Below are 26,488 nucleotides of genomic sequence, written 5' to 3'. Positions count from 1 at the left end.
CAATGCTGTGGAATCCTGAGAGTTGTAGTTGCACAAGGTCTTTAGCCTTCTCTGTCCAGGAGGGCTGGTGCCTCACCAAACTACAATTTCCATGATTCCATGGCAGTTAAAGAGGCATCAGACGGCATTAATTCTTCTGTGTAGTGCTCTCCTAGGGGCTTTGCTAGGAGGGAGAGCCCAGTGGGTTTGCTCAATGCATGCCATTACATGTTTCTCAGTCTCTGCTTCTATGGCTGGAGCCCATTCATTGGCTGCAGGAAAGGGGAGGCTTGCAAGGGGCCAGCAGAAGGGTCAATGTTTCTGTAGTGTAGTGGTTATCACGTTCGCCTCACACGCGAAAGGTCCCCGGTTCGAAACCGGGCAGAAACAGGTTTTTTTTTCCTTCTCACTTTTCAGCCAGATGCATAAAACAGTTGTTGCTGGTAATAGACTGAAAGCTGGAATAAAATCCTTGTAAAAAAGTAAGAAGAACTGAAAAGCTTGCACCAAACTCATCAGAGCTTTGCAAAGCAAGCCCAGTGAAAAATCTCCCCCTCCTTTTCAAGGCAAGGCTCTAAAATGTGGCTGTGCCTGAGTTTATTTACACTGTAGAATTAGCAGAGTTTGACACCACTTTAACCACCATGGGTCAATAGTACTATGGAATCATAGGATTTGGAGTTTGGTGAGGCACCAGCACTCTTTGGCAGAGAAGGCTAAAGACTATAGTTAAAGGTAAAGGTTTCCCCCTGACATTAAGTCTAGTCGTGTCCGACTCTGGGGGTTGGTGCTCACTTCCATTTCTAAGCTAAAGAGCCAGCATTGTCCATAGACACCTCCAAGGACATGTGGCCGGCATGACTGCATGGAGCACCGTTATCTTCCCGCCAGAGCAGTACCTATTGATCTACTCACATTTGCATGCTTTCGAACTGCTAGGTTGGCAGAAGCTGGGGCTAACAGCAGGCGCTCACTTTGCTCCCCAGATTCGAACCTTCAACCAAACTATAACTCCTAGAATTCCATAAGGTTGAACCATGTGATACTGAAAGTGGTGTCAAACTGCAATAATTCTACTGTGTGGATGTACCCATTGTCAGCTTTAAAAAGGAAAGGAGGGATGAACAGCTGATCCATTTGAACATGTGTTTGGGCCGATACCAGTTTGACTTCTGTTTTATTTTACTTGGAAACAGCTTGCAGTTCCAGATAAATATCTGAAAAATATGCACCACGATAAAGGTTCAAAACATAGAACACAATATGTATATTAGAGCATCATATACATAATAATGTTAACAATAATACAAATAATAATACAACTGATGACCAAATTCTGTCAGCTGTAGTGGCACACAGTCATAACTTACAGAGTAGTAACTTACAGAGTATAAAGATTTATAGACTGCAATAATCCAGATTTAAAAGCAGTTTTCAGTATAGAACATATATCAAACATATATCAACAAGACTCCAACTAGAAGTTTGTTAGAGACACAGTATGTGTCCATTTAGTCTCTCCAAAATGGCATGTAATATGCTGTGAAAGTAAATATATCAATGTACAAATCAATTGGCTCAAACATGGCTTGGAGTCAAAACAAATCAAATCAAAGACTCTGTAGTCTTGGAGGCTATTAGGAATTGTGGGAGTTGAAGTCCAAAACACCTGGAGGGCCCAAGTTTGCCCATGTCTGGGTTAAACCCTTGTGCCAGCGGGACTGCTGACCAAAAAGGTCAGTATTTCGAATCCGGGGAGCGAGGTGAGCTCCCATCTGTCAGCTCCAGCTTCTCACCTGGGGACATGAGAGAAGCCTTCCACAGGATGGCAAAACATCTGGGCGTTCCCTGGGAACGTCCTTGCAGGCGGCCAATTCTCTCACACCAAAAATGACTTGCAGTTTCTCAAGTTGATCCTGATCCTGAAAATGGAAGTGGACAGCAAGAGATGTAAAGATGAGCTTAAAGCTAACCTAAATAAATGTGGAATAAACACTGAGAACTGGGATGCCCTGGCCCTCATGTTTTATTTTTTATTTTATTTACTGTATTGTAAACAGAGGTCATGTTGCCAACAGTGATGTTGATTTTGAAGGGGCACAAATAGAAGGCGGAAGGGAGAAATGCGCCAAGAGGAAGGTGCATCAAGAAATACCTTGTTGTGATTGCCTTCCCTCTGGAAATCTATGTCCTCATTACAAAAAACCATGTGGATACAGAATAGGTTTCCACACTTACAAGCCACAAAACTGCCAGAGGAACCATCTCCTATGGTATTGCCTCTCTCCATCAAAACATCTGTATTCTGGATGCATTTTCTAGATAAAGACACTCACAAATTCACACTAACTGTAATTTGTGTTCAAGTCTTGTTCTCTCTTATAGTCTTGTTCTCTCTTATAATTATTATATAAGTATGACACAGCAAACAAGATAGATATGCTGGATTTCGTTTCACAAAATCACAAGTCGAACACTTCCCAAGTGTCTAGGACTGTGTGATGTATTTTTGGATGATGTGTGCAGATCCCAGTAGGGTGGCCTTTTGCAGTTGGCAGATCGTAATTTTGTCAATGTCTATTGTTTCCAAATGCTTATTATTATTATTATTATTATTATTGACACGACGACGTTGTATGACACAGCAAACATGATAGATATGCTGGATTTCGTATCACAAAATCACAAGTCGAACACTTCCCAAGTGTTTAGGACTGTGTGATATGTTTTCGGATGACGCGCCAGATTCCAGTAAGGTGGCCTATTATTATTATTATTATTATTATTATTATTATTATTATTATTATTATTATTATCATCATCATCATCATCATCATCATCATCTTCATTTCTATCCTGCTCTTCTCACCCCACAGGGGACTCATAGCGGTGTACAACATACAACAAGTCAAAAAATCTGTGCCTCATTATACAAAGCACTGAATATGCTTTAACATTGAATCTGTAGAAACAATCAACATATAAATACAGTTTAAAATCATTAACATTAAGATATTAAAACATGTGCTTCTTGCAGCACATCAGGAAAAAATGGAAGAGAAGATGAACTTTTCTTTTAAAAGAAGAGAGGAAAATAGAAGCAGGGATACCCATATTATTTGGGGGCTTAGCAAATGAGACAAAGTGTGCACGTGTGTTCAACAGATGAGCAAAGCCATTCCAGCTGTGGCAGCCCATCTGCGTCTTCTTCCTCATCCCAAATCAGTATCGCAGTCTTTCCAGTGGCGAGGAAGGTCACTTTAATTCCCCAACATATTAAGAAACCATTAATGCACTTCTGTCATTATGTTTTTATTCCCTTTGGTTTTTGTTACATGGTGATTTGTCATCATGTCTGGCATGTTACATTTGTAAATCACAAAAATAACACTTCCAAGTACGCCAAGCAAACAACTACAATTGGCTAAGAAACTTTTAGACTTAAATAGAGCTCTGATCACAGGCCTGTGTGGTTCAAATTTTGTCCGGCTCAAGGCGAACACTGGTCACATTCACAATATTAACATTGCCTTCTAGAGACAAATCCCCTCTAAGCAAATCTTGCCAAGAAAACCCCATGGTAGGTTCACCTTAGGGTGGGAATACATTGGAAATAAGTTCAAGACACACAATAACAAGAATTTTAAGTATTTTTACTGTTGCCTTCTGTTTGTTTTTAACTCTGTGAACCAAATCTCATTAAACATATTTTTGAAAATTCAGACTATTACTCTCAAAAAAAGCAAAGGAAATGTTAATGACCAATGGGAAGGAGATTCCACCTTTACAGGAAAGGAGATTCCACCTGAACATTAGGAAGATCTTCCTCACAGTGAGAGCTGTTCAGCAGTGGAACTCTCTGCCCCAGACTGTGGCGGAAGCTCCTTCTTTGAAGGCTTTAAAACAGAGGCTGGAAGGCCATTTGTCTGGGGTGCTTTGAATGTGATTTTCCTGCTTCTTGGCAGGGGGTTGAACGGGATGGCACATGAGGTCTTTTCCAACTCTAGGATTCGGTGATCAATGTAGGAATGCTGTACTTTGGAAGGATATGTTCCAAGACACTTTTCTATGGATTCCTGAAACTGTGGGTAATACTAAACCCTATATTTTGACTATATTTGGGGAAGAAGCATATCACAGAATCACATTGGAATATTCAGACAGTACCAAGAAGTTTTGTGGATGAGAGTATTTGTTGTAGTGTGGATAAGTGAAGTCATGAATATCAAAACAGTGGGTAAGAGCATTGTACTATACTCCCTTTCATCACATGATTATTTTTCCTTTACAACAAATGACCGAAAAAGACAGTGGATACATCCCTACCAATTGAAGACCTACATTCCTGTTTTTTTCCTATTTTTATTTTGGGATATCCATACACATTTTGTCATGACAGAACATTTCCGGTCAGCTGCTGGCATGATCATGGACATTTTATATACCTACTCCCAAATTGGATTAACAAATTAGAAAAGACAGCAGTAACATCTGGGGCATTTCAATCAATCTGAATGCTGTGCTCATATTTATGGTCTTTCTTAACATTAGATCACAGTCAAGTCTTTGAAATGCCATTCCACATGCTGATAATATCCCTGGCTTAAAATGAGCCTTAGGCATTGGTTAAATATATATCGATAAGGTAGGATGACTTACTCATAACTTTGACAACATAATTCAAAATCTCCTATATATAGCTACATGGATAGGTATTTCTACATTTAGTTATTATTTGTTTTTTCTACTGTTTATATTTCACATAAATGTTGTGGCCCATTGCCAACTAAGCTCAACCGATAAGAAAAGAGAATGTTATATTTTGTAATTCAGAGCAAAATAATGTTCATTCTATTCCTCCCTTCTATAAAATCACAGACCCTTATAATTTGAGGATGGCTTCAAACTCAAATCATTTATGTTAGGGAACACTGCAAATAATTCTTGATCTATGTTATACAGAATTCAGTGAGCACCTACCATTCAGTTTGGATTCATTTCATTTCATAAGAGTCCTATCTTCAGAGCTCTAAATTCACAATTTTGTATTATCTAGCATTTTAAAGTTATGCTTTCCTTGGAATTCCACAAAAGACTATTTATATCATTTTCAGAAAGGAAGAGTAGTCATTCTTTTGTGGCATTACCCAAAAAGTCTGACAAACCAAAAGGTAAAGATTTGTTAAAAATATTTTTGCTTTCTTCTGGATATTTATCTTGGATTATTCAACCTATATCCTGATTTTGTCCCAAGTGGGTTCAAAGTGGTTGGTGACAAAACTCATTCTGAAGTAGGAATATTTATGAATTCTTTTTCCCCAATTAGTTTTTTTTAATTGCCGTATATACTCAAGTATAAGTTGACCCATGTATAAGCAGAGGAATCTAATTTTACCACACAAAAAAACTGGGAAAACTTATTGACTTAAGTATAAGATGAGGGTGGGAAATGCAGCAGCGACTGGTAAATTTCAAAATTAAAAAGAGGTGCCAATAAAATTACATTAATTGAGGTATCAGTAGGTTAAAACGGTTTTGAATATTTACATAAAACTGTAATTTAAGATAAAATTAAGACTTTAATAAGACTGTCCAACTCTTGAGTATAAGCCGACCCAAATATATGTGGACCTGGACCCTCACTCAAGTATAAACTATGGGGGGTTTATACAGCCCTAAAAAGGGCTGAAAAACTCAGCTTATACTCAAGTAATATATGGTATTTCAGCCATGCATTAATTATAATCACCCCACTGCCATCCTGTCCTTGTTTATAACTAAATTCAGTGATCACTCACCATGAGTACATAACAAAACCAGTCAGAGTTTATAGTTGTTGTTCCAAAGCTTTAGATGAGATTATGGTAGATCTCCTGTGGAGAGATGATCCAATGAAGTTGATAAATGGGAACAAGATTTCCATAAAAATTTCTCTTTAATGTCTAGATCATCGGAGGTGGGGATGTCAAGGGAAGTCATAATCTCACTCTATTCCACTTTGGTCAGACCTCACCAGTTCTAGGCAACACAGTTCAAGAAGGTTATGTTGTCAAGGTGGAAAGTGTCCAAGGAACCCTATGAGGAATGGCTGAAGGAGCTGGGCATGTTTAGCTTGGAGAAAAAGAGATGGGACATCACAGACATGTTTAAATATTTGAAAGGATGTCCCTTCTGAGTAGAGGGCTAAGCTTGTTTTCTGCTGCTCTGGAGACTGGGACACAGAGCGATGGATTCAAATTGCGGGGGAAAAGACTCCACCTACCACTGGTTCTCAACCTGTGGGTTCCCAGATGTTTTGGCCTTCAACTCTCAGAAATCCTAATAGCTGGTAAACTGACTGGGATTTCTGGGAGTTGTACGACAAAACACCTGGGGACCCACAGGTTGAGAACCACTGACCCAAACATTAGGAAGAACTTTTTGACAGTTGAATAAGCTGCTATCTGGGAGTGTGGCGGAGCCTCCTTCTCTGGCGGTTTTTAAGCAGAGGCTGAATGGCCTCTGTTGGGGTTGGTCTGGATGGCCCTTGGGAGTTTCTTCCAATTCTACGCGTCCAAGGTTTTTCTCTGGAGTTATGAGAAGTGAGGCTATATTATGACTGATATTATTTCCTCCTTCACTTTACCCAAAGTAGTTCCCCCCGTGTGATTGGCTTGATGGCGAGTGAGATGCATCTTTCGGCTGAAGCTTTTGCCACACTCCAAGCACTTGAAGGGCTTCTCCCCGGTGTGTGTCACTTGGTGGCGTGTGAGGCCCGTCTTCTGCGTGAAACACTTCCCACACTCCAAGCATTTAAACGGTTTCTCCCCCGTGTGCGTCGTTTGATGCCGAACAAGGTCCATCTTCCAACTGAAGCTCTTTCCACACTCCAAGCATTTGAAGGGCCTCTCCCCTGTGTGCATGGCTTGGTGGTGGTTGAGGCTCCTTTTCTGGCTGAAGCTCTTTCCACACTCCAAGCATTTGTATGGTTTCTCCCCTGAGTGCGTGGCTTGATGGTAGGTGAGGCCTGTCTTCCAACTGAAGCTTTTCCCACACTCCAGGCATTTAAACGGCTTCTCCCCCGTGTGTGTCGCTTGATGGTAAGTGAGGCCCGTCTTCTGAGTGAAGCTTTTCCCACACTCCAAGCATTTAAAGGGTTTCTCCCCTGTGTGAATTGCCTGGTGACGGCTGAGGTCAATCTTCCAACTGAAGCTCTTCCCACACTCGGAGCATTTGTACGGCTTCTCCCCTGAATGCATTACTTGGTGATGAGCGAGGTTTCTTTTCTGGCTGAAACTTTTCCCACACTCCAAACATTTAAATAGTTTCTCCCCCACATGAATGGCTTGGTGGCGAACCAGGTCCATCTTCCAGTTGAAGCTCTTTCCACACTCCAAGCATTTAAAGGGCTTCTCCCCTGTGTGCGTGGCTTGGTGATAGGTGAGGCCCGTCTTCCAACGGAAGGTTTTGCCACACTCCAAGCATTCAAATGGTTTCTCTCCAGTATGCGTCGCTTGATGGTATGTGAGGCCCGTCTTCCAGCTGAAAGTCTTCCCACACTCCAGGCATTTAAATGGTTTCTCCCCAGTGTGCACGGCTTGATGACAAGAAAGTCCTGCTTTCCGGCTGAAACTTTTCCCACACTCCATGCATTTAAATGGTTTTTCCCCGGTGTGCATGGCTTGGTGATGCATAAGGCTTATTTTCCAAAAGAAACTTTTCCCACACTCCGCACATTCAAATGGCTTCTTCTCGGTGTGAGTCGCCTGGTGATGTGTGAGCTTTCTTTTTTGACTGAAACTTTTCCCACACTCTAAACACTCAAAGGGTTTCTTTTCGGTGTGTGTTGCTTGATGGTGAATGAGGTTTCTTTTCTGACTGAACCTTTTCCCACACTCCAAGCATTTAAATGGTTTCTCTCCCGTGTGCGTGGCCTGATGACAAGTGAGGCTCCTTTTCTGACTGAACCTCTTCCCACACTCGGAGCACTTGAATGGTTTCTGACCGGTGTGAGTTCTTAGATGATCCATAAGGTGTGACCTCCGGCTTAGACTCTTTCCACACCACAGACATTTAAATGGTTTCTCCCCAGTGTGGGTCCTTCGGTGTATCATGAGATGCGACCTCCAGACAAAGCTCTTCCCACACTCCAAGCACTTAAAAGGTTTCTCTTTGGAGGGAATCTTCTCATGGGAAATCAGGCACTTCCTGAAACCGGGAGACTTCTCACGGTCACTGCCTTTGGAAGATTTCTCTACTGTGCGGGTTTTCCTGTGACGATTAATACTAGCTTTAGATGTGAAGAGTCCCTCGCAAGCAACACAAGGACATTTATTCTTTTCTTTCCCTTTTTGTGTTATTTCTTGATGCGAGATCCCGAATAAGTCACTGATCCAGTATGGATCCTCTTCATTTGCATTATCTTGTCCATCTCCACCTTAAAAGGAGAAAAAGAAACAGACATAACATAAGACAGAAGACTAGAGTCCAAATGACAACAGTTTTTTAAAACATATATCCATTTGTTATTAAGGTAAAGAGGCCACTGGAGAGAAAGAAGCAGCACTCCAGAAACAGTTGGTTATCCTGACAAACCAACTTTGTTAAGCTGTCCCAACACTTTTCTTGAAAGCTACTTTCTCTAAGGGTTTTGGCATTTGCAAACCCACAGTTTGTTTGCTGCTTGTCTCCTCTTAACTACAGCAATTATCTCCCATTTCTGTCATTCCTTTGATACTCTATACCTGAGTTAAGTGTGAGGAACTTCTACTTGTCTCATCACTACCACCAATTATGAAGACACAGCCTTTACTTTCCCCAAAAATATGCATTCTCTAGGCACTTTTTCTGAAAATCTAAAAAAACATTTGCACTTTTAGAGAAACATTTGCTTTAAGGTTCCTTATTTTTAGACGTTTTAAAAACTTTTGTCTGAAGAATCTTTTCAATTTTTTGGGGGATGTAACTTTAATATTTGTTCAAATGTTCTTATGCCACCATTTCTATTTCATTGTTTCATTGCCCATCATGCTCATCACAATATAACTGCTTTAATCATAACTAATTTAGAGATAATTGTAATTTATTACTGTGTTTTGATTATAACTCTATGGCCATTGATCTACAGTTTTCTGCTAATTAAAATTACTAATATAACCATATACAGGCAGTTCTTGAGTTACAAACATCCAACTGACGTATGACTCATACTTAAAATGGAGGCTACTGTACAACAGAGGGTCCCAGGCTGAAGTCAAAGCGTAATGAGGGAGGAAATCAAGAGTGGAGGAGGTCCACAGAATGGCCATAGCAGCCACTAACAGGCTACAAGACAAACAGGGAGAGTTCCCTCCATAGAGAATAGATCTTAAAGGAGGTTATTTTTTTTATCATGTCAGAAGTGAATTGAGAATATACTGCAAGTTGTTTCTAGCATGAGAGAATCAGCCATCTACAGTGACGTTGCCCAGGGGATGCCAGGGTGTTACCATCCTGTAGGAGGCTTCTCTCATGTCCCCGCATGGAAGCTGGGGCTTACAGACGGGAGCTCACCCTGTCTCGCAGATTCGAACAGCTGACCTTCAGATCTTCAGGTCAGCCAGAACAAGGGTTTAACTCATTGCATCACCACGGCTCTTAAAGGAGGTTATGACTCCCTGATCTATTGGCGGAAGGAGTGATGTGGTGTTGGGGGGTAGAAATACCTCCTTTACATTTAATATGAATGTCATCTGAAGTGTTTTGATGTCCTGGATCATGATGGGCAAGGAGAGGAAATCTCTAGTTACTGCTGCCATTACCCAACTCAGGAATTCAAAAAAGCTAGAAGTGGTGCGAGATTAGAGGAGATCAGTGCTTCTTTTAGGTTCTATTGGGATGGACTAAGCTCTTGCCTTTCACCAATTTACTCAGAGAAGAGGATGGTTCCTTTTTTTTAAATAAAAGTTAAGGAACAGTACTCACAATGAGCTGTGCAATAAGTCTACCCAGGTTTTTGGCAGGGTTGATAATGTTCCCCACCCAGCAATGCATGCTTAGCAACACATCTGACCCTTGGTTTTGTATCCTTTCTCCCCCCCCCCCCCCCCATAGGTCTCCCCCTCTCCTGACAGACTTACTCAGAGAAGATACAAGACCCAAATTCTCATCCATCACTTCCCAGTGAAGGGCCCTCTGGTCTGGATCCAGGAGGGCCCACTCCTCCTCTGTGAAATGCACAGCCACATCTTCAAATGTCACCTGAGGAAAGACAAATAATCCCTGAGTAAAAAAAGACAAATCAATCAAAAAAATAGAGACCGATGTAGCATAGGACTCTCCAAAGAAAGACAGAAATTGGCATTAAAGGACATTTCCTTGACAAAAGCCAATTGTTGTTGTTGTTGTTGTTGTTGTTATTATTATTATTATTATTATTATTATTATTATTATTATTATTATTATGTTTATTTATACCCCGCTTTCTCTCCAAAGGGGCTCAGAGCGGCTTGACAAAAAAGCATTGGTATCCAATTTAAAATATACAAATATACAAACATTAAACAGAATTAAACACACCGAATTAAACAGCACTAAAAAATTTAGTTAAAATCCATCAAAACATATTCAAAGTTAAAAACACAGCATTTTCACTGTAACAATGTCTTCCTATCTGTCTGTAGTAAACTCACAATCCAACTACACATCCCAAGATTAAAGGATGTTAGCCCAAGTTCAGCTGCAACCACTTTATAATGCTGTGTCAATCTTGTGTCACTGATTCCATGGTGAGGGAAGGGATTCTGGGGCAGTGCAAGTTCCAGACAATAAAGACACATGGCCAGTACTGATACTAATGTGCTAAGAACCATAGTAATGAAGGCACATCTTTCCCATTTAACTTTCTGCTTCATCAGTGTCAGTATGAGAAGAGAAGTGCCAGATTCCAGACCACCACAGCATTCCAATTCCAGCTTCTCCAAAGCAGCCGGTTACATTTACTGCAATTGCAATTACCACCTGCAATATACTCAATATCATGGTTTCATTGTTGCAAATCCTGTCTTCCAGATTTCTGGCAGATTACTGCTTGCACAAGTAGCTTCCTTTTTTCCATGGAATTATTTACTCTGCTTTTCTCCACCAACTAAACCAAAATAAAAAAAACATATAAGCACCTGTCAAGTAGAATATCTGACTACTGTAAGGATATTGGGTTGTTGATTTCAACTCCTGTCTACCCCAGTGGCATGGCCAATGGTTAGGGATGATGGCAGTTCACTAAGACTAAGACACAAGGAGGATGTAGACACCCAAACACTCCGCTTCTTTTCCCAATGAGGATCTAGCTCCTTACCTGATCTGGTCTCACCAAAGCTGCTTTGGGAGCATCACCATGAAGAGATGTGGTTGTATATACTGACCATGTCTTCACTGCATCTCCTGTGAGGAACAGAGTGAGGGGGGGGGGAGTCAATTCACTACATTTCTGATTTCATCATAGCCCTCCATGGAGATGCAAATATAATAAACAGAATAAGATCTAGTAAAGGGTAGAAAACAGGTTTTCCAGAGTGAAAACTGGAGAGTGCTCTTGTGTCTTTAGTGGTTGTACAGAAAAGATAATCACAAGTATTGCTTGTTACCTGGTTGCATGATAAGTAATAAAGTATGATCCCTATATCCATGGGATATATGTTCTCAGACTTACCATGGATAGGTGAAACTGCAGATAATAGTGAATACATCAAAGTAAAGGACTTCTGTCCCAAAAATATCATTCTGTATTTCTTCATTTCTAAGGCACACTTTTCTCCTTATATAAATATCTCCAAAAATGGGGTGCATCTTAGAATAATGGGTTCATTTTATGTATACAGTACAGTCTCACTTATCCAACATAAATGGGCCGGCAGAACGTTGGATAAGCAAATATGTTGGATAATGAGAGATTAAGGAAAAGCCTATTAAACATCAAATTAGGTTATGATTTTACAAATTAAGCACCAAAACATCATGTTATACAACAAATTTGACAGAAAAAGTAGTTCATTACACAGTAATGCTATGTAGTAATTATTGTATTTATGAATTTAGCACCAGAATATCACAATGCATTGAAAACATTGACTACAAAAATGCATTGGATAATCCAGAATGTTGGATAAGCGAGTGTTGGATAAGTGAGACTGTACTGTATTTATTGTTATAGTTGATACTGACATTACAACTGATGGCATCTTATAATTGAAGAAATATGTTAATTTTGCACTTGAGAAACTAGAAAAGATATAACATGCACAAATATTCGCAACCCACCTTAACATAACAGAAATATCAAAGATCAGTTAACCAATATCCATAGGGACTGGTAGATACTGGATAAATGTGGTTTCTGGTTGTTTGAAATGTACTACTAAAAATAGGCTTAGCTAATCATATACCTCATATGATATTTATTTATTTATTTGTGGAATTTATATTTCGCCCTTCTCACCCTGAAGGGGACTCAGGGCGGCTTACATGAACGGAATTATTCCATGCCCAAACAACAACAACAATTTAAAACAACATTAAAACAACAAATGTAAACATTAAATGACTATTCCACTAAATTGAGTTTATTTTTAATTTAAAGTACATTATTTCTTCATTTTGCTGGTTGACTGAGAGTTCCAGTTAACTGAGAGTCTACTGTAACACTGGCAAAATGTATGCAAGGCAAAGAAGTAGAACAGGAAGAAGTCCTGTGATGTATTTTGCAAGCTTCAGCTCTGAACCAAGTTAGCAAATATACATTGTTTAAAAGCAACATGTCATTATTATTATTGTTATGCAGCTTAAAGTCATTTCCAGCATATGGAGGCCCTAAAACAAACCTATCATGGGGGTTTCCTGGCACAATTCATTCAAAGGGACTTTGTCATTGCTTTTCCTGGAGGTTGAGAGTGTGGCTTGCCATGGCTAAGCAGGAATTTGATCCCTGATTATCTAGAATCCAACAGTCAAGCCACTACACTAAGCTAGAAATTAGTGCAATTATACACTTGATTGAAGAATTGTGTCTTTATAGGGTTAATACTATTGTATTATAATGAGCCAAAAAAAGTTGATCTTTCATATCAAGCTAGTTAAAGGTGCTGGCTGTATGTGCTCTCCATAGAATGGGTGAGAAAACTTTAATCGTGACAGTATGATTGAATGTCAGTTTACTCATAGAGTTTACTTTCAGTAATAGTATGTAGCTATGTTGATTGAAAGTAATGCACATGTCTATCTTAAAAAGTACAAATACGATAATGCCATACCAATGCAATGTACTGCAACTGCCACATTTCCAATAGAGTAAGACACTTGTTAATTGCAGAACCCATATCCATTGCCTGTCTAATCGACATCTCCTCGTCGATGGATTGTCACCTTGCCGTGGTGAGGGGGCTTGCGTGTTCCGATGAACCTGTGGGCACAACCACTGGAGTGATGCACTCCCAGGAGTGGCCGCAGGGGAGGTTCCAGACCAAGCACAATCCGAAGACCCAAAGACCTCAACGGCGGAGCAGGCGGAGGATAACATGGTACATGTTACAACGGCTGTGAAGGCGGAAGAAGGCTGCAACAGACTGAGAAGCCACTGTCGTTGTGTTAACCACACCACTGCTGGAACCTCACTCTGTGAAGACTGTGTGTTGACCGGCCGTGCACCGACCTCCACATATTAAAAAAAATCACACACAGGCGTCTTCCAACAAAAATAAAAACAAACCTACAAAAGTCCCATGGCGATCAGCGAGTGGCGACAGGGGCAGGACTGTGAAATCTGGAAGCCCCTAGTCACAGACTGGCACATGGGCGGTGGATATGGACTCAGTCGTTCTACCTCAAGGACCGAGGCAGTTGAGTAGTCCGGCAGCTGTATCCATGACTGAGCAGCCCTTTTTAGGATCCGCTCTGCTCACCCCACACGGGGAAGGGGCTAGAAAAGGTGCCCTAAACATAGTCTGCCTCTCCTACCCTGACTGGACTGGTCCAGAGGGGTCACCACTCTGCGGCCAAAAAAGAAAAATGAACTTTGGAACATGGAACGTACGGACATTGTTAGATAACACTGACAGCGAACGCCCCGATCGCAGGACTGCTCTCATTGCAAGGGAGCTGGGACGCTTCAAGATCGACATAGCAGCCCTTCAGGAGACCCGGAGAGCAGGAGAGGGACAGCTGAAGGAAGAAAAGGGAGGCTACACCTTCTGGAAGGGACTGCCTGAAGAAGAGCGAAGAATACACGGAGTTGGCTTTGCGATCAGAAACGACCTGGTGAAGCACCTGACTGAAGCACCCACTGGCATCAACGAACGACTTTCAACCCTCCGAATCAACCTTGCCAAAAACCAACAGGCAACCATCATATGCGCCTATGCACCAACTCTAGATGCTGACGAAGACATCAAGGAAAATTTTTACTGTCAGCTGGATACCATCCTATCGGAGATACCTAAGGAGGACAAAATCATCCTCCTGGGGGACTTTAATGCAAGAGTCGGAAGGGACTCTGACCTGTGGCCAGGGATCATAGGAAAAGACGGGGTCGGAAACAGCAACTCAAATGGCATCTTGCTTCTCACCAAATGTGGAGAGCGCAACCTTGTCATCACCAACACGCTCTTCCGCCAGAAAAACAAGCTCAAGACATCATGGAAGCACCCTCGGTCAAAGCATTGGCACCTCCTGGACTATGTTATCACACGTGCCAGAGACCGCCGCGATGTGCTTCTCACAAGAGCCATGACAGGTACTGATGACTGCTGGACAGACCACAGGCTAATCCGATCCATGATGGCTATCAAGATCGTCCCCAAACGCAGACTCCAAGGAAGAAAAACAAGGCGCAAAATGAACACCCAAGCCCTTCAGGAGCCCTCCAAACGAGCCCTTCTCCAAACAACACTCAAGGATCATCTACCCACAGAACACCCCGAAAATGTTGAACAAACTGAAGACCTCCATCATCACAGCCTGCGAAGAAAGCATTGGATACCTAACTAAGAAACATCAAGACTGGTTTGATGATAACGACAAAGAGATCCAACAGCTGATTGATAACAAAAGGAAAGCCTTCCAAACATGGCAGAGAGACACCAACTGTGCTGCCAAGAAAAAGATCTATGCCAGTGCAAAAGCTGAGGTCCAAAGAAGGACCAGAGAACTCAAGAACATCTGGTGGACAAAGAAGGCTGAAGAAATCCAACACCTTGCAGATACCCATGACGCTCAGGGATTTTTCAAAGCCACAAAGATCATTTATGGACCAAGAAACCATGGCATACAGCCCCTACACTCATCAGATGGAACCAAAATTCTGAAGGACAAAACATCAATTGCACTACGTTGGAAAGAGCACTACCAGAACCTGCTGAATCGCAGCTCCAATGTGGCCGAAGAGACCCTCTCACAAATCCCGCAACAACAAACCAGGGATGAGCTTGCAGCACTGCCTAGTTTGGAAGAAGTCAGCAATGCCATCAGCCAACAAAAAAACAACAAAGCTAGCGGACCTGATGGGATTCCTGCTGAAATCTTCAAAGAGGGTGGACCTGAGCTGATACAACAACTCCATCAGCTCATTGAAAAGGTGTGGATGACCGAGAAAATCCCAGCAGACTTCAAGGATGCCACCATCATCACCCTTTTCAAGAAAGGGGACAGAACAGACTGCGGGAACAATCGTGGTATCTCCCTTCTAACCTCCGCCGGGAAAATCCTCGCAAGAATCCTTGCAAACCGCCTTCTCCCTGTCTCAGAAGACACCCTCCCAGAATCCCAGAATGGCTTCCGCCCCTCCAGAGGAACAGTGGACATGATCTTCACTGCTCGACAGCTCCAAGAAAAATGCAGGGAACAAAACCAACCTCTGTACATGGCATTCATTGACCTTGCAAAGGCATTCGACACAGTGAATCGCAGCGCTCTCTGGACCATCCTCCAAAAAATCGGGTGCCCTGACAAATTTGTGAACATCCTGCGGCTCCTCCATGATGACATGATGGCAACAGTCTTGGACAGCAACGGCTCCCAAAGTGACCCATTTAAGGTGGAATCAGGTGTCAAGCAGGGATGTGTTATTGCCCCCACCTTATTTTCCATCTTCATCGCTATGATACTTCACCTTGTTGATGGGAAGCTTCCCACCGGAGTGGAAATCATCTATCGGACAGATGGCAAGCTATTTAACCTCAGCAGACTGAGAGCCAAAACCAAGGTCACCACAACATCTGTTATAGAACTCCAATATGCTGATGACAACGTAGTCTGTGCGCATTCAGAAGAAGACCTACAAGCCACTCTAAACACCTTCGCAGAAGCATACGAGAAGCTCGGCCTCTCACTGAACATTGAGAAAACCAAAGTGCTCTTCCAACAGGCACCAGCTAATCCCTCTGCAAAGCCAGGAATACAGCTTAACGGTGTAACATTAGAAAATGTTGACCATTTCCGCTACCTTGGTAGCCACCTCTCCACAAAAGTCAACATCGACACTGAAATACAACACCGCCTGAGCTCTGCGAGTGCAGCATTTTTCCGTATGAAGCAGAGAGTGTTTGATGACTGGGACATCCGTAGAGAGACCAAGGTGCTTGTTTATAAAACCATTGTCCTCCCAACCCTGCTCTACGCCTGCGAAACGTGGACTGTGTACAGACGTCACACCAAACTCCTGGAGCGTTTCCATCAGCGTTGCCTCAGGAAAATCCTGCAAATCTCTTGGGAAGACAGGCGGACAAATGTCAGCGTGCTTGAGGAAGCAAAGACCACCAGCATTGAAGCGATGCTCTTACGCCATCAACTCCGCTGGACTGGCCACGTTGTCCGAATGCCCGATCACCGTCTCCCAAAGCAGCTCCTCTACTCTGAACTCAAGAATGGGAAACGGAATGTTGGTGGGCAGGAAAAGAGATTTAAAGATGGGCTCAAAGCCAACCTTAAAAACTGTGGTATAGACACTGAGAACTGGGAAGCCCTGGCCCTTGAGCGCTCTAATTGGAGGTCAGCTGTGACCAGCAGTGCTGCGGAGTTCGAAGAGGCACGAATGGAGGGCTTAAGGGAGAAACGTGCCAAGAGGAAGGAGCGTCAAGCTAACCCCGACCGGGACCGCCTTCCACCTGGAAACCGATGTCCTCACTGCGGGAGAATATGCGGGTCAAGAATCGGTCTCTTCAGTCACCTAAGAACACACGCCCAAGATACCAAGGTTGGAAGACTATTGTCCTCGAACGACGAGGGATCGCCTAAGTAAGTAAAGTAATCGACATCTGGAGAAAAATGATCTCTGGGAATTTACTATATCATCCAGGTAATTCTATAAAGCTATGCTGGAGGATATAGAAAATTTCTAGACAGAATACATTTCTAGGAATCACTAGGTCATCCTAATGCATCCCTATGTTATGCTGGGATTGGAAGTCAGGTAATTTATTTGTGTCTGGTAAGTACTTATGTGTAAGTGCAGTCTCATCAGGAATATATTCCCCTCAAATACGGGAGACACCACTTCACTACACCATTGTATAAATAGAACTTGAGAGTTCACAGACTTATCTACAGGGATCCACAGAATCGAACCCCAAGGGCCCACTTAAAAGCCTAATATTAACTTTAACAGGAATTGAAATCTTCTTGTTTAATTTTTTGATCAAATACATGTATGTGATGTTCTGACAATCCAAATAGCCTGATGATTCAAATGGTGGCGATGAAATGCCTCATGCCACCACTTTACTATAATAAAGCTGGCATTACTGTACTCCAAAATTCCAGTTTTGCCCACATTGTGTTGCTGAGATAATGACAGCTTTGCCTTCTGATGGTTCAATAGCTACCAATTTTGTTTCATGCAATTATAAATATTGTGTATACAGTTAGCATTCATGATACAAGCTATACATGAAATATAAATGCCTTTCATGTTTAGATCTGGATCTCCAAGATATTTCATTAATATATTTATATGAAAATATATGCATTTAGGAATTTGAAAAAAAAATCCAAAACATTTCTGATCTCGAGCATTTTAGAAAAATAGGTATTTGATATTGAATTTGCCATTTAGGAAGCAGTTTGACAGTAGAAAAAAGTATGAACAAAGGTTTGGTGTGCTGACTCCACACATTAATATGCTGATAGAGAAATTTGTCTGGACTGTGGGGTATACGATACAGGTTCCAAGCTATTCTCTGCTTAGACAAGGACCATGAATTGATGATGAAACATAGAACTGTCTGGTTACCAGAATACTAACCCACAGAATCAATTCTTCCACTGACCGTTCTTCCCTTATACACAAAACTTCAAAGGTCTGATGAGGATTGTACATAAAAAATAAGTGCTAGGAGAGGCCAGCCAAGCAGAAAATCCCACCCCCGTCATCCTTTACCCATTGAACTGGATGCTCCGTCCTTGTTCTGTACAATCCATTTGGTCTTGGAAGAATGGTTCTCTGTCTCAGCCACTCTTTCCAAAAACCTCTTCTGCACCAGGAAACAAAAGGGGAAAAATAGTTAGAAATTAAAATAATGGAAGAGGACAAGGTCAGGATAAATATGCCCACTTTATGTAACTTCCAGATAAACGGAGGGAAGTACGGGGTAGTTGTACACAACTGTCATTAGTATAGTCATATATATCCCGTATTTTCCCCAGGACTGGGAAAACATAACATTTTAAGCATTAAAACCAAATTAAAACAAAAAGTAGAAATTAAAACAAAATATATTTTTGAACATGCTAAAAATAACAGCAGAACAGAAATTAAGATACAATCCAAACAGTACTTAACTAACTAAACAGTACTTAACACCATTTAACAGTACTTGTGTCACTACAGATCAGGCAACATCAGAATACATTTCTTTTAGCTGGACGGATGCACCAATGACGATGCTAGGAACTTAAACATGCAAGCTACAAGCCTCACATTTTACGGGGAATGTAACCTGATCCAGCATTCACTAAATTCTTCTCTGATCTGTCTCTTGATTGAGCAGGAGTCCTGCTTCCTTCTCTGAATCTTAATTTGTGTTTGCAACACCTTTTAAAGAGATCATAATCCTCTCTCACCTGCTGCTCTTTCTGTTTTATCTCCATTGCTTGGCCGAAGAGGAAGCCATCTGCTCCCAAGGCCATTGCTTGGGAGCTGATCTTTGCCTCACACTCCCTTACCCAGCTCTCCATCTCCAGGGGAAGGACAACCAAAAACATTTCCAGAACCACCAGGTCCAGAATCTGAACCTTTGTGTGTGTGTCTGATTTCAGCCACAGGTGGCAGAGTGTGGAGCTGGCTGCAACTGTCTTGAGACCCCAAAACACCTTGGTTGCCAAACTCGCTGAAGCGCTGGCACCATAGGTCTGAACTGAGCATATTCTCCCCCAGACAATTCTCCATCAATCTTCCCAAGAATTATCCTCTGTGCTTAATATGAATAGGATGAGAGTCCTTTCCTACCTCACAAATGGCTGTGTCTTCCTTTTCAACCTTCATGCTGTTTTCTCCGGCAGTTTTCAACAGGGCTGAAGGAACACTTTCTTCCTTTGCCAGATTCATCATCCATAAAATTGCCAGAAGGACTAAGCCTAAGATGAAGAAAAGATGTTCTGTGAATGCAGTGTACTGAAAACTTTCATGAAGTAGGGAGCTGCTTCACAATGAAATCCAAAGTGGAATCCAAAGTGCTCCTTTATCTGTCTGTGTGTATCACTACATATAAAAGTCAAAAGTATGTGTGCATGTTTGTTATTTGGTTTCTATCACAAAGGTTCCTACATGGCTTGATGGATCTGGACCAAACTTGCCATACATCCCCTTTATTATCCAAATTAAAATAATTGAGGGGGTTTAACTAGAAGAACCAATCATTTCACGCCCAGACTAGAGGGAAAGAAACAGATCAAAGTGGATTGGCAGTGGCTAGGTGAAGGATTGACTATTGCTAGGTGAAGTGGCCCTCAATGTCATTGGCAGTGAAGCCAACTGGCTGTTACTAGATTATGATGATGATAATGATGAGAGACAGCTATTGGATGACCAGCCTAATTATAATTCTATCCTGAATGTTATTAGGCTCCTTTCATCGCAGTATTTTAATCTAATGATTTTATCTTATATTGCTGCTATAGTCCCCCCCCCCACCTTTGAAGTTGACGGATTTGCATTGGTGGTTGTTTGATATTATTACTGTTATATAAACCTTTGTTTTAACTTCTGTTTTATCATTTCTTGTGTTTTAAACTGTGTATATTGTTTAATGTATTTGTGCTGTTACTTTTGTAACGTTGTGAGCCGCCCCGAGTCCCCACGGGGAGATGGTGGCGGGGTATAAATAAAGTATTATTATTATTATTATTATTATTACAACAACAACAACAACAACAACATTTTTTTTCTTATGCGCCTCTCCTCATGGCTCAAGATGGGTTATAAAACAATTAAAATACATTGTTAGGAAGAATTTCCTAACTATGAGAGCTGTTCAGCAGTGGAACTCTCCCCCTCCCCCCAAAGTGTGGTGGAGGCTCCTTCTTTGGGGGCGTTTAAACAGAGGCTAGATGGCTATCTGTCAGGGTGCTTTGAATGCAATTTTCCTGGTTCTTAGCAGGGGGTTGGACTGGATGGCCCAGGAGGTCTCTTTGAACTCTAGAATTCTATGATTCCACATCAGTGGTTCTCAACCTGTGGGTCCCCAGATGTTTTGGCCTACAATTCCCAGAAATCCTAACTGGTAAACTGGCTGGGATTTCTGGGAGTTGTAGGCCAAGACATCTGGGAACCCACAAGTTGATAACCACTGTTCAACATAAATATAGCAAAAACACTATTAATACATACACTAAAATGTACGTTCATAAAAGTTATATACCAAAATGTATCTCTATGAAATACATATTAAAACAGGCAAAACAGACATTAAACAAAGGACATACATTCAAATTAATGTTTATGTTTAAAGACTGCCTGGGTAGGCCTGCTGGAAGAGACATGTCTTCACTTGTGTTAAGACATTAGAGTAGGCCTGTGCAAACTAACAGCCTACCGGCTGTTAAGAATTATGGGAGTTGGGAGCCCAAAACACCTGGAGGGCCCAAGTTTGCCCAGGCCTACTCTATATGAATGTATGTGACTTGAGGAGAGCCAAAGATGGTGGGAGAGGAGTTCATTATTGGCCATAAGCCAAGATCCTCAATGCATTCACCATCACTCCCCTTGTTTGTTTATTTACTTACCATACTTTTATCCCGACTTACAAAGGCAACAATTCAATGCTGCATATATACATACATTAATGAATAAATAAATCATTAAAACCAACCAATTAAAACATAACATTAAAACAAGAATTAAAATCACATAATCTAGGTCATATTCCAAGGCCAGTCTGGGTCATCATTAAATTAGTTTATTATTGCACTGCTTCCATTATTGATCAAAAGCCTGGTCCCAAAGCCATGTTTTTAGTTGTTTACTGAAGGCCAGGAGGAAGGGGACTGATCTAATTTCACTGGGGAGGTAGTTCCATACACAAGGGGCCACCATTTGTCCCCACCAGTCATGCTTGCGAGGGGGGTAGAACCAAGATCTGAGCCCCCTGGATGATCTTAGCCTCCGAGGTGGATCATAGAGGGAGATACATTCGGACAGGTAAGCTGGAACCGTTCAGGGTTTTATAGGCTAAAGCCAACACTCTGAATTGTGTTCGGTAGCAGACTGGCAGCCAGTGGAGCTGATGCAACAGGGAGATTGTGTGCTCCCTGTACGCCGCTCTGGTAAGCAGCCTGGCTGCCACCCATTGGACCACTTGAAGCTTCCAAACAGCCTTCAAAGGCAACCCCACATATTAATAATAATAATAATAATAATAATAATAACAACAACAACAACTTTATTCTTATATCCCGCCCTATCTTCCCAAAGGGATTCAGTGCAGCTTACATGAAGACCAAGCCCAGTAAACAGTATTAAAATATTTCAGCATAAAATAAAATACATTGCAATTACAATGAAATAGCACATAAAAACATATAAAACATCATGGAAACATAACTCAGCCACAATCAGTAACCAATAGCCAAGCGCAATGGATGAGTTTAGAGCTGGAAGCAAGACAATAGGGCTTTCACAATATACTACCGTGTTTTCCCGAAAATAAGACAGTGTCTTATATTAATTTTTGCTCCCAAAGATGCGCTAGGTCTTATTTTCAGGGGATGTCTTATTTTTCCATGAAGAAGAATTCACATTTATTGTTGAACAAAAAATGAACATTATATACTGTACAGTAGTTGTCATCACAAACCAGCATAACCAGACAAACTGTGAATCCTATCAAGAATTTCTTTTTATTACCATTATTTCCATGTACAACACTCTATGGTATGTACATTTACCAATACCGCATACTCTGGTGTTCTGTTTGGCATGCATGCTTCCAAACAAAAACTTTGCTAGGTCTTACTTTCCGGGGAGGCCTTATATTTAGCAATTCAGCAAAACCTCTACTAGGTCTTATTTTCTGGGGATGTCTTATTTTCAGGGAAACAGGGTACAAGGTTGGGGCTGGTAATAAAGAGCAGAAGGCAGGTATTATGTTAGGAGAAGAAGGTCAAGTCAAATTGTAACCGATTAGTCAAAGGCACACTGGAATAACAAAGTTTTCAGGTCATTCTAGAAGGTGGCCACCTTGAAGGTCATTCTAGAAGGTGGCCACCCACCTTGGGTGCTATTCTAATTTCTCTAGGGAGGGAGTTCCAGCGCTGGGGGGCCATCATCGAGAAGGCCCTCTCTCTCATCCCCACCAACCGTATTTGTGACGGTGGCGGGAGAGAGACAGGACCTCCCTAGCAGATCTTAAAGGTTGTGCAGGTTCATAGTAGAAGATGTGATTGTGAAGATAGGCTGGAACTGAACAATTTAGAGCTTTATTGGTGATAACCAGCACCTTGAATTGGGACCGGAAACTTATCAGCAGCTAGTGGAGCTGTTTTAATTGGGGGCTGTCCTCTCCCTATAATTTGCACCAGTTAGCAACCTGGCCACCGACCACTGTACCAATTGGAATTTCTGGGCTGTCTTCAAAGGCAGCCCCATGTAGAGTGCATTGCAGTAATCCAATCTGGAAGTAATTAAGGACCACTGTGGCCAAGTCAGACTTCTCTAGGTACAGCCGTAGCTGGTGCACAAGGTTTAATTCTGCAAAGGCCCTCCTGGCCACCACCAACACCTGAGCTTGAAGTGTCAGCGCTGAGTCCAGGAAGACCTTTAGTCTGTGGACCTGTGTCCTCAGAAGGAATGTAACCCCGTTGAGAACAGGTTGAGCCTGGAACCCCAGGTCTCAGTGGTGGCTAGGGGAGCTTTTGCACAATTAAGACTTGTGTGCCAGTTGCGCCCAATACCCCGATCGGCTGCACATCTGACTAGGAGGACTTCTGTCTTCTTTGGATTAAGTTTCAGCTTGTTAGCCCTCATCAGTCCATCACAGCGGCCAGGCACTGGTCCAGGATCTGGGGGGCTTCCTTGGAGTTAGGTGCAAAGGAGTAGTAGAGCGTGTTGCAGTAGTCCATTCAGGATGTAACAAGAATGTGGACTACCATGGCCAAGCCTGGCTTCTCAAAGTCCGGGCGCAACTGGTGTAAGCCAGAAAAATATTAAACTATTGCCTATGTAGCTTTGCCTGTGCATATGCCCCTCCCTTCCTGTGAGCTGGTGCCTATCTCCAGCAAGTTCCAAAGGGAGAAGAAAACTCAGAGTAAACAAGTTAGGTCATTGGTATCACTTGTCCCAAGTAGGTGTGGAAGGTGAGGAAGACCCTCAACCATTGGTCAATTTTAGATAAGCCAAGATATAAATTCTTTGTTTGCGATGGCCATTTGCATGGTACGGACCCACTGAAGTGGGTACCTACGGCTGTTTTGCCTTATCATCAGCTGTGATAACAATAAATGGCTTGTTTTATTGCTCTCCTGGAATTCTCTCCTTTACTTCCCCTCCGGGCTAGTCTCCAACACTGGCACACAAGTCTTAATTGTGCAAAAGCTCCCCTGGCCACCACCCAGACCTGGGGTTCCAGGCTCAACAATGAGTTCAGGAGAACTCCCAAGGGGCAAACCTGTGTCTTTAGGGGGAGTGTAACTCCATCCAGCACAGGCTATAACCTTATACCCTGTTCGGCTTTAGGGCTTTGCCCCTAACAATCCACTGCCTTGACCTGTGTCCATCCTATCTCTGAAAGCGTCTACCTGCAGCAGAAATTGGTGTTTCCTTCCTACCTTTTTGCCAATCAAAGCTGACAAGGTCAAGATAAAGACAAAAGGCCCACCTGCCTGTCTCTCTCTCTCTCCTTCGCCGCCGCCTCCTTCTTCTTTTCCCTCAAAACAGAAAAAGGGGCGGGGAATCAACTCCAGCTGCTACAACAGCTGCTTTAAGCCGGAAACAGGAAGCTGATTCTCTAGACGTTATTTTCCCGCTTGGGCCCGCCTTTTCCGGTTCAGCGCGTGCGTCTCTTCCCTAGAAACAGGCTGTCAGGCGGAAGTCGGTGAATGAAAGAGGCAGGAGGGAGGGAAATGACATCTCCCTGATGCGCATGCGCACTCAGCCTTATGGGAGCTAAACCAAACTCCTCTCTGTTGTCGAACTCGCCTCTCTCTGGGAGGGGATGACGTCAACCCTCCGAGACGCATGCGCAGTCGGTCCTCTTGAGTTGGAAAGACCCGAGGAACAAAGGCTTCTGTGCGGTCTCCCCACCTCACAACGCGCATGCGCATAAAAGGAGTCCTGTCTGCTGAGAGAGCGGAGTGCGCACGCGCGAATAACTGTGCCGTCGTCACCGCCCACATTGAGAGGCGCGCTTCTCTCTCTCCAGCCCCCTGGAAAAACTAGACAATGATCCTTTCGTTCCGCTTGCTGTTCTAGTAACAGCCCAGTAAATAAAGAACAGACAGGAAACAATCAGGGCCAGCTAATACCTCCCAACAAAGGATTCCCTCAGGCAGGAGGCAGCCAGGCTTTGAAGCTATAAGGTTATTCTGCATTAAGGTCTATGTACAGTAGAGTCTCACTTATCCAACATTTGCTTATCCAACGTTCTGCATTATCCAACGCATTTTTGTAGTCAATGTTTTCAAAACATCGTGATATTTTGGTGCTAAATTCGCAAATACAGTAATTACTACATAGCATTACTGTGCATTGAACTACTCTTTCTGTCAAATTTGTTGTATAACATGATGTTTTGGTGCTTAATTTGTATAATGATTACCTAATTTGATGTTTAAATAGGCTTTTCCTTAATCTCTCCTTATTATCCAACATATTCGCTTATCCAACATTCTGCCGGCCCGTTTATGTTGGATAAGTGAGACTCTACTGTACAAGGTTCTTGGAAGAATGGAATTAAGTCATTTATATGTTTTTAATGTTTCTATAATGTATTTTTTACTGATTACTGTTAATGGTTTTAAATGTGTTGTTAATTTTATAGATTGTTTGGCATTGAATTTTGCCGGGTGTTGTAAGCCGCCTTGAGTCCCCTTGGGTAAGAAAGGCGGGGTAAAAATGTTGTAAATAAATACATAATAAATATTCAATGCTAATCAAGGTGATCAATTGCAGCATTCACACTTGCCTCCAACAGACAAGAGTTCTTTCCCCCATCCTGGACATTATTCCACAGGTATATATAAACCCCACTTGCCTAGTTTCCAGCAGACCTCACAACCTCTGAGGATGCCTGTCATAAATTTGGATGAAACGTCAGGAGAGAATGCTTCTGGAAGATGGCCATACAGCCTGGAAACCTCACAGCAACCTATTATTACTACATCTTGGAGGTCCCTTATCCAGAAGTCTCCATTAACTATCCACATAAGACGGCTGAGATAGAGACACCTTTGCTTTCTGATGTTTCCATGTGTACACAAACCTTAGGACACACTCGTTTAAAATTTTGTGTCTAAAATTACCCTCAGATGGTACAGAAGGTATATAGGAATATATAAAGGAATATTGTGTTTAGACTTGGGTCTCACCTCCATAGTATCCCATTATGTATGTATATGTGAAGATAGTCCAAAAATATCCAAATTCCAGAACACTGCTGCTCAAAAGCATTTGGGTTAAGGGAAACTAAAAAAAGGCTGACATCAAGGTGAGCTCTGCAAGTGGAGCATCTTTTTGAATGAAGCAGACTATTTGAGGATTGAGACACCCGTAGGGATACCAAGGTGCTTGTTTGTAAAGCTATTGTCCTCCCAACCCTGCTATATGCCTGCAAAAACATGGACTGTCTACAGATGTCACAATCAACTCCTAGAACAATTCCATCAGCGTTGCCTCAGAAGAATCCTGCAAATCTCTTGGAAAGACAGGCAGACAAATATCAGTGTCCTGGAAGAAGCAAAGACCACCAGCATTGAAGCGATGCTCCTACGCCATCAACTCCGCTGGACTGGCCATGTTGTCCGAATGTCTGATCACTGTCTCCCAAAGCAGTTACTCTACTCCCAACTCAAGAAC

The 26,488-nt window shown here is 42.2% G+C and overlaps 1 protein-coding gene and 1 non-coding gene across 2 annotated transcripts; one reads left to right on the top strand and one right to left on the bottom strand.

Annotated features, from left to right (window-relative positions):
* Nucleotides 1-296: 296 nt before the first annotated feature.
* trnav-cac (transfer RNA valine (anticodon CAC)) lies at nucleotides 297-369 on the top strand. Its single transcript has one exon. It is a non-coding gene; the product is annotated as a tRNA-Val (tRNA).
* A 2,901-nt stretch (nucleotides 370-3,270) lies between these two features.
* LOC100567190 (oocyte zinc finger protein XlCOF6) lies at nucleotides 3,271-24,263 on the bottom strand. The gene is made up of 6 exons (XM_062973549.1): nucleotides 24,244-24,263; nucleotides 19,430-19,557; nucleotides 18,362-18,455; nucleotides 11,294-11,379; nucleotides 10,077-10,197; nucleotides 3,271-8,395 (listed from the first exon to the last, which is right to left on the bottom strand). Exons 2-6 carry the CDS (start codon nucleotides 19,529-19,531, stop codon nucleotides 6,567-6,569), a joined length of 2,232 nt encoding a protein of 743 aa, XP_062829619.1. The 5' UTR covers nucleotides 19,532-19,557; nucleotides 24,244-24,263; the 3' UTR covers nucleotides 3,271-6,566.
* Nucleotides 24,264-26,488: the final 2,225 nt, after the last annotated feature.

Source organism: Anolis carolinensis, chromosome 2, assembly GCF_035594765.1.
Source record: "Anolis carolinensis isolate JA03-04 chromosome 2, rAnoCar3.1.pri, whole genome shotgun sequence".
In the NCBI taxonomy this organism is placed as follows: Eukaryota; Metazoa; Chordata; class Lepidosauria; order Squamata; family Dactyloidae; genus Anolis; species Anolis carolinensis.
This window is presented reverse-complemented; position numbering and strand designations above follow the sequence as displayed.

Coding starts and splice junctions, on each gene's coding strand:
- LOC100567190 (XM_062973549.1), bottom strand. CDS start 19,531: ATGATGAATCTGGCAAAGGAAGAAAGTGTTCCTTCAGCCCTGTTGAAA. Junction 10,198..11,293: donor CTTTGGTGAGACCAGATCAG/GTAAGGAGCTAG, acceptor GTCTTTCCTCAG/GTGACATTTGAAGATGTGGC. Junction 8,396..10,076: donor GGGTCTTGTATCTTCTCTGA/GTAAGTCTGTCA, acceptor TCTCCTTTTAAG/GTGGAGATGGACAAGATAAT.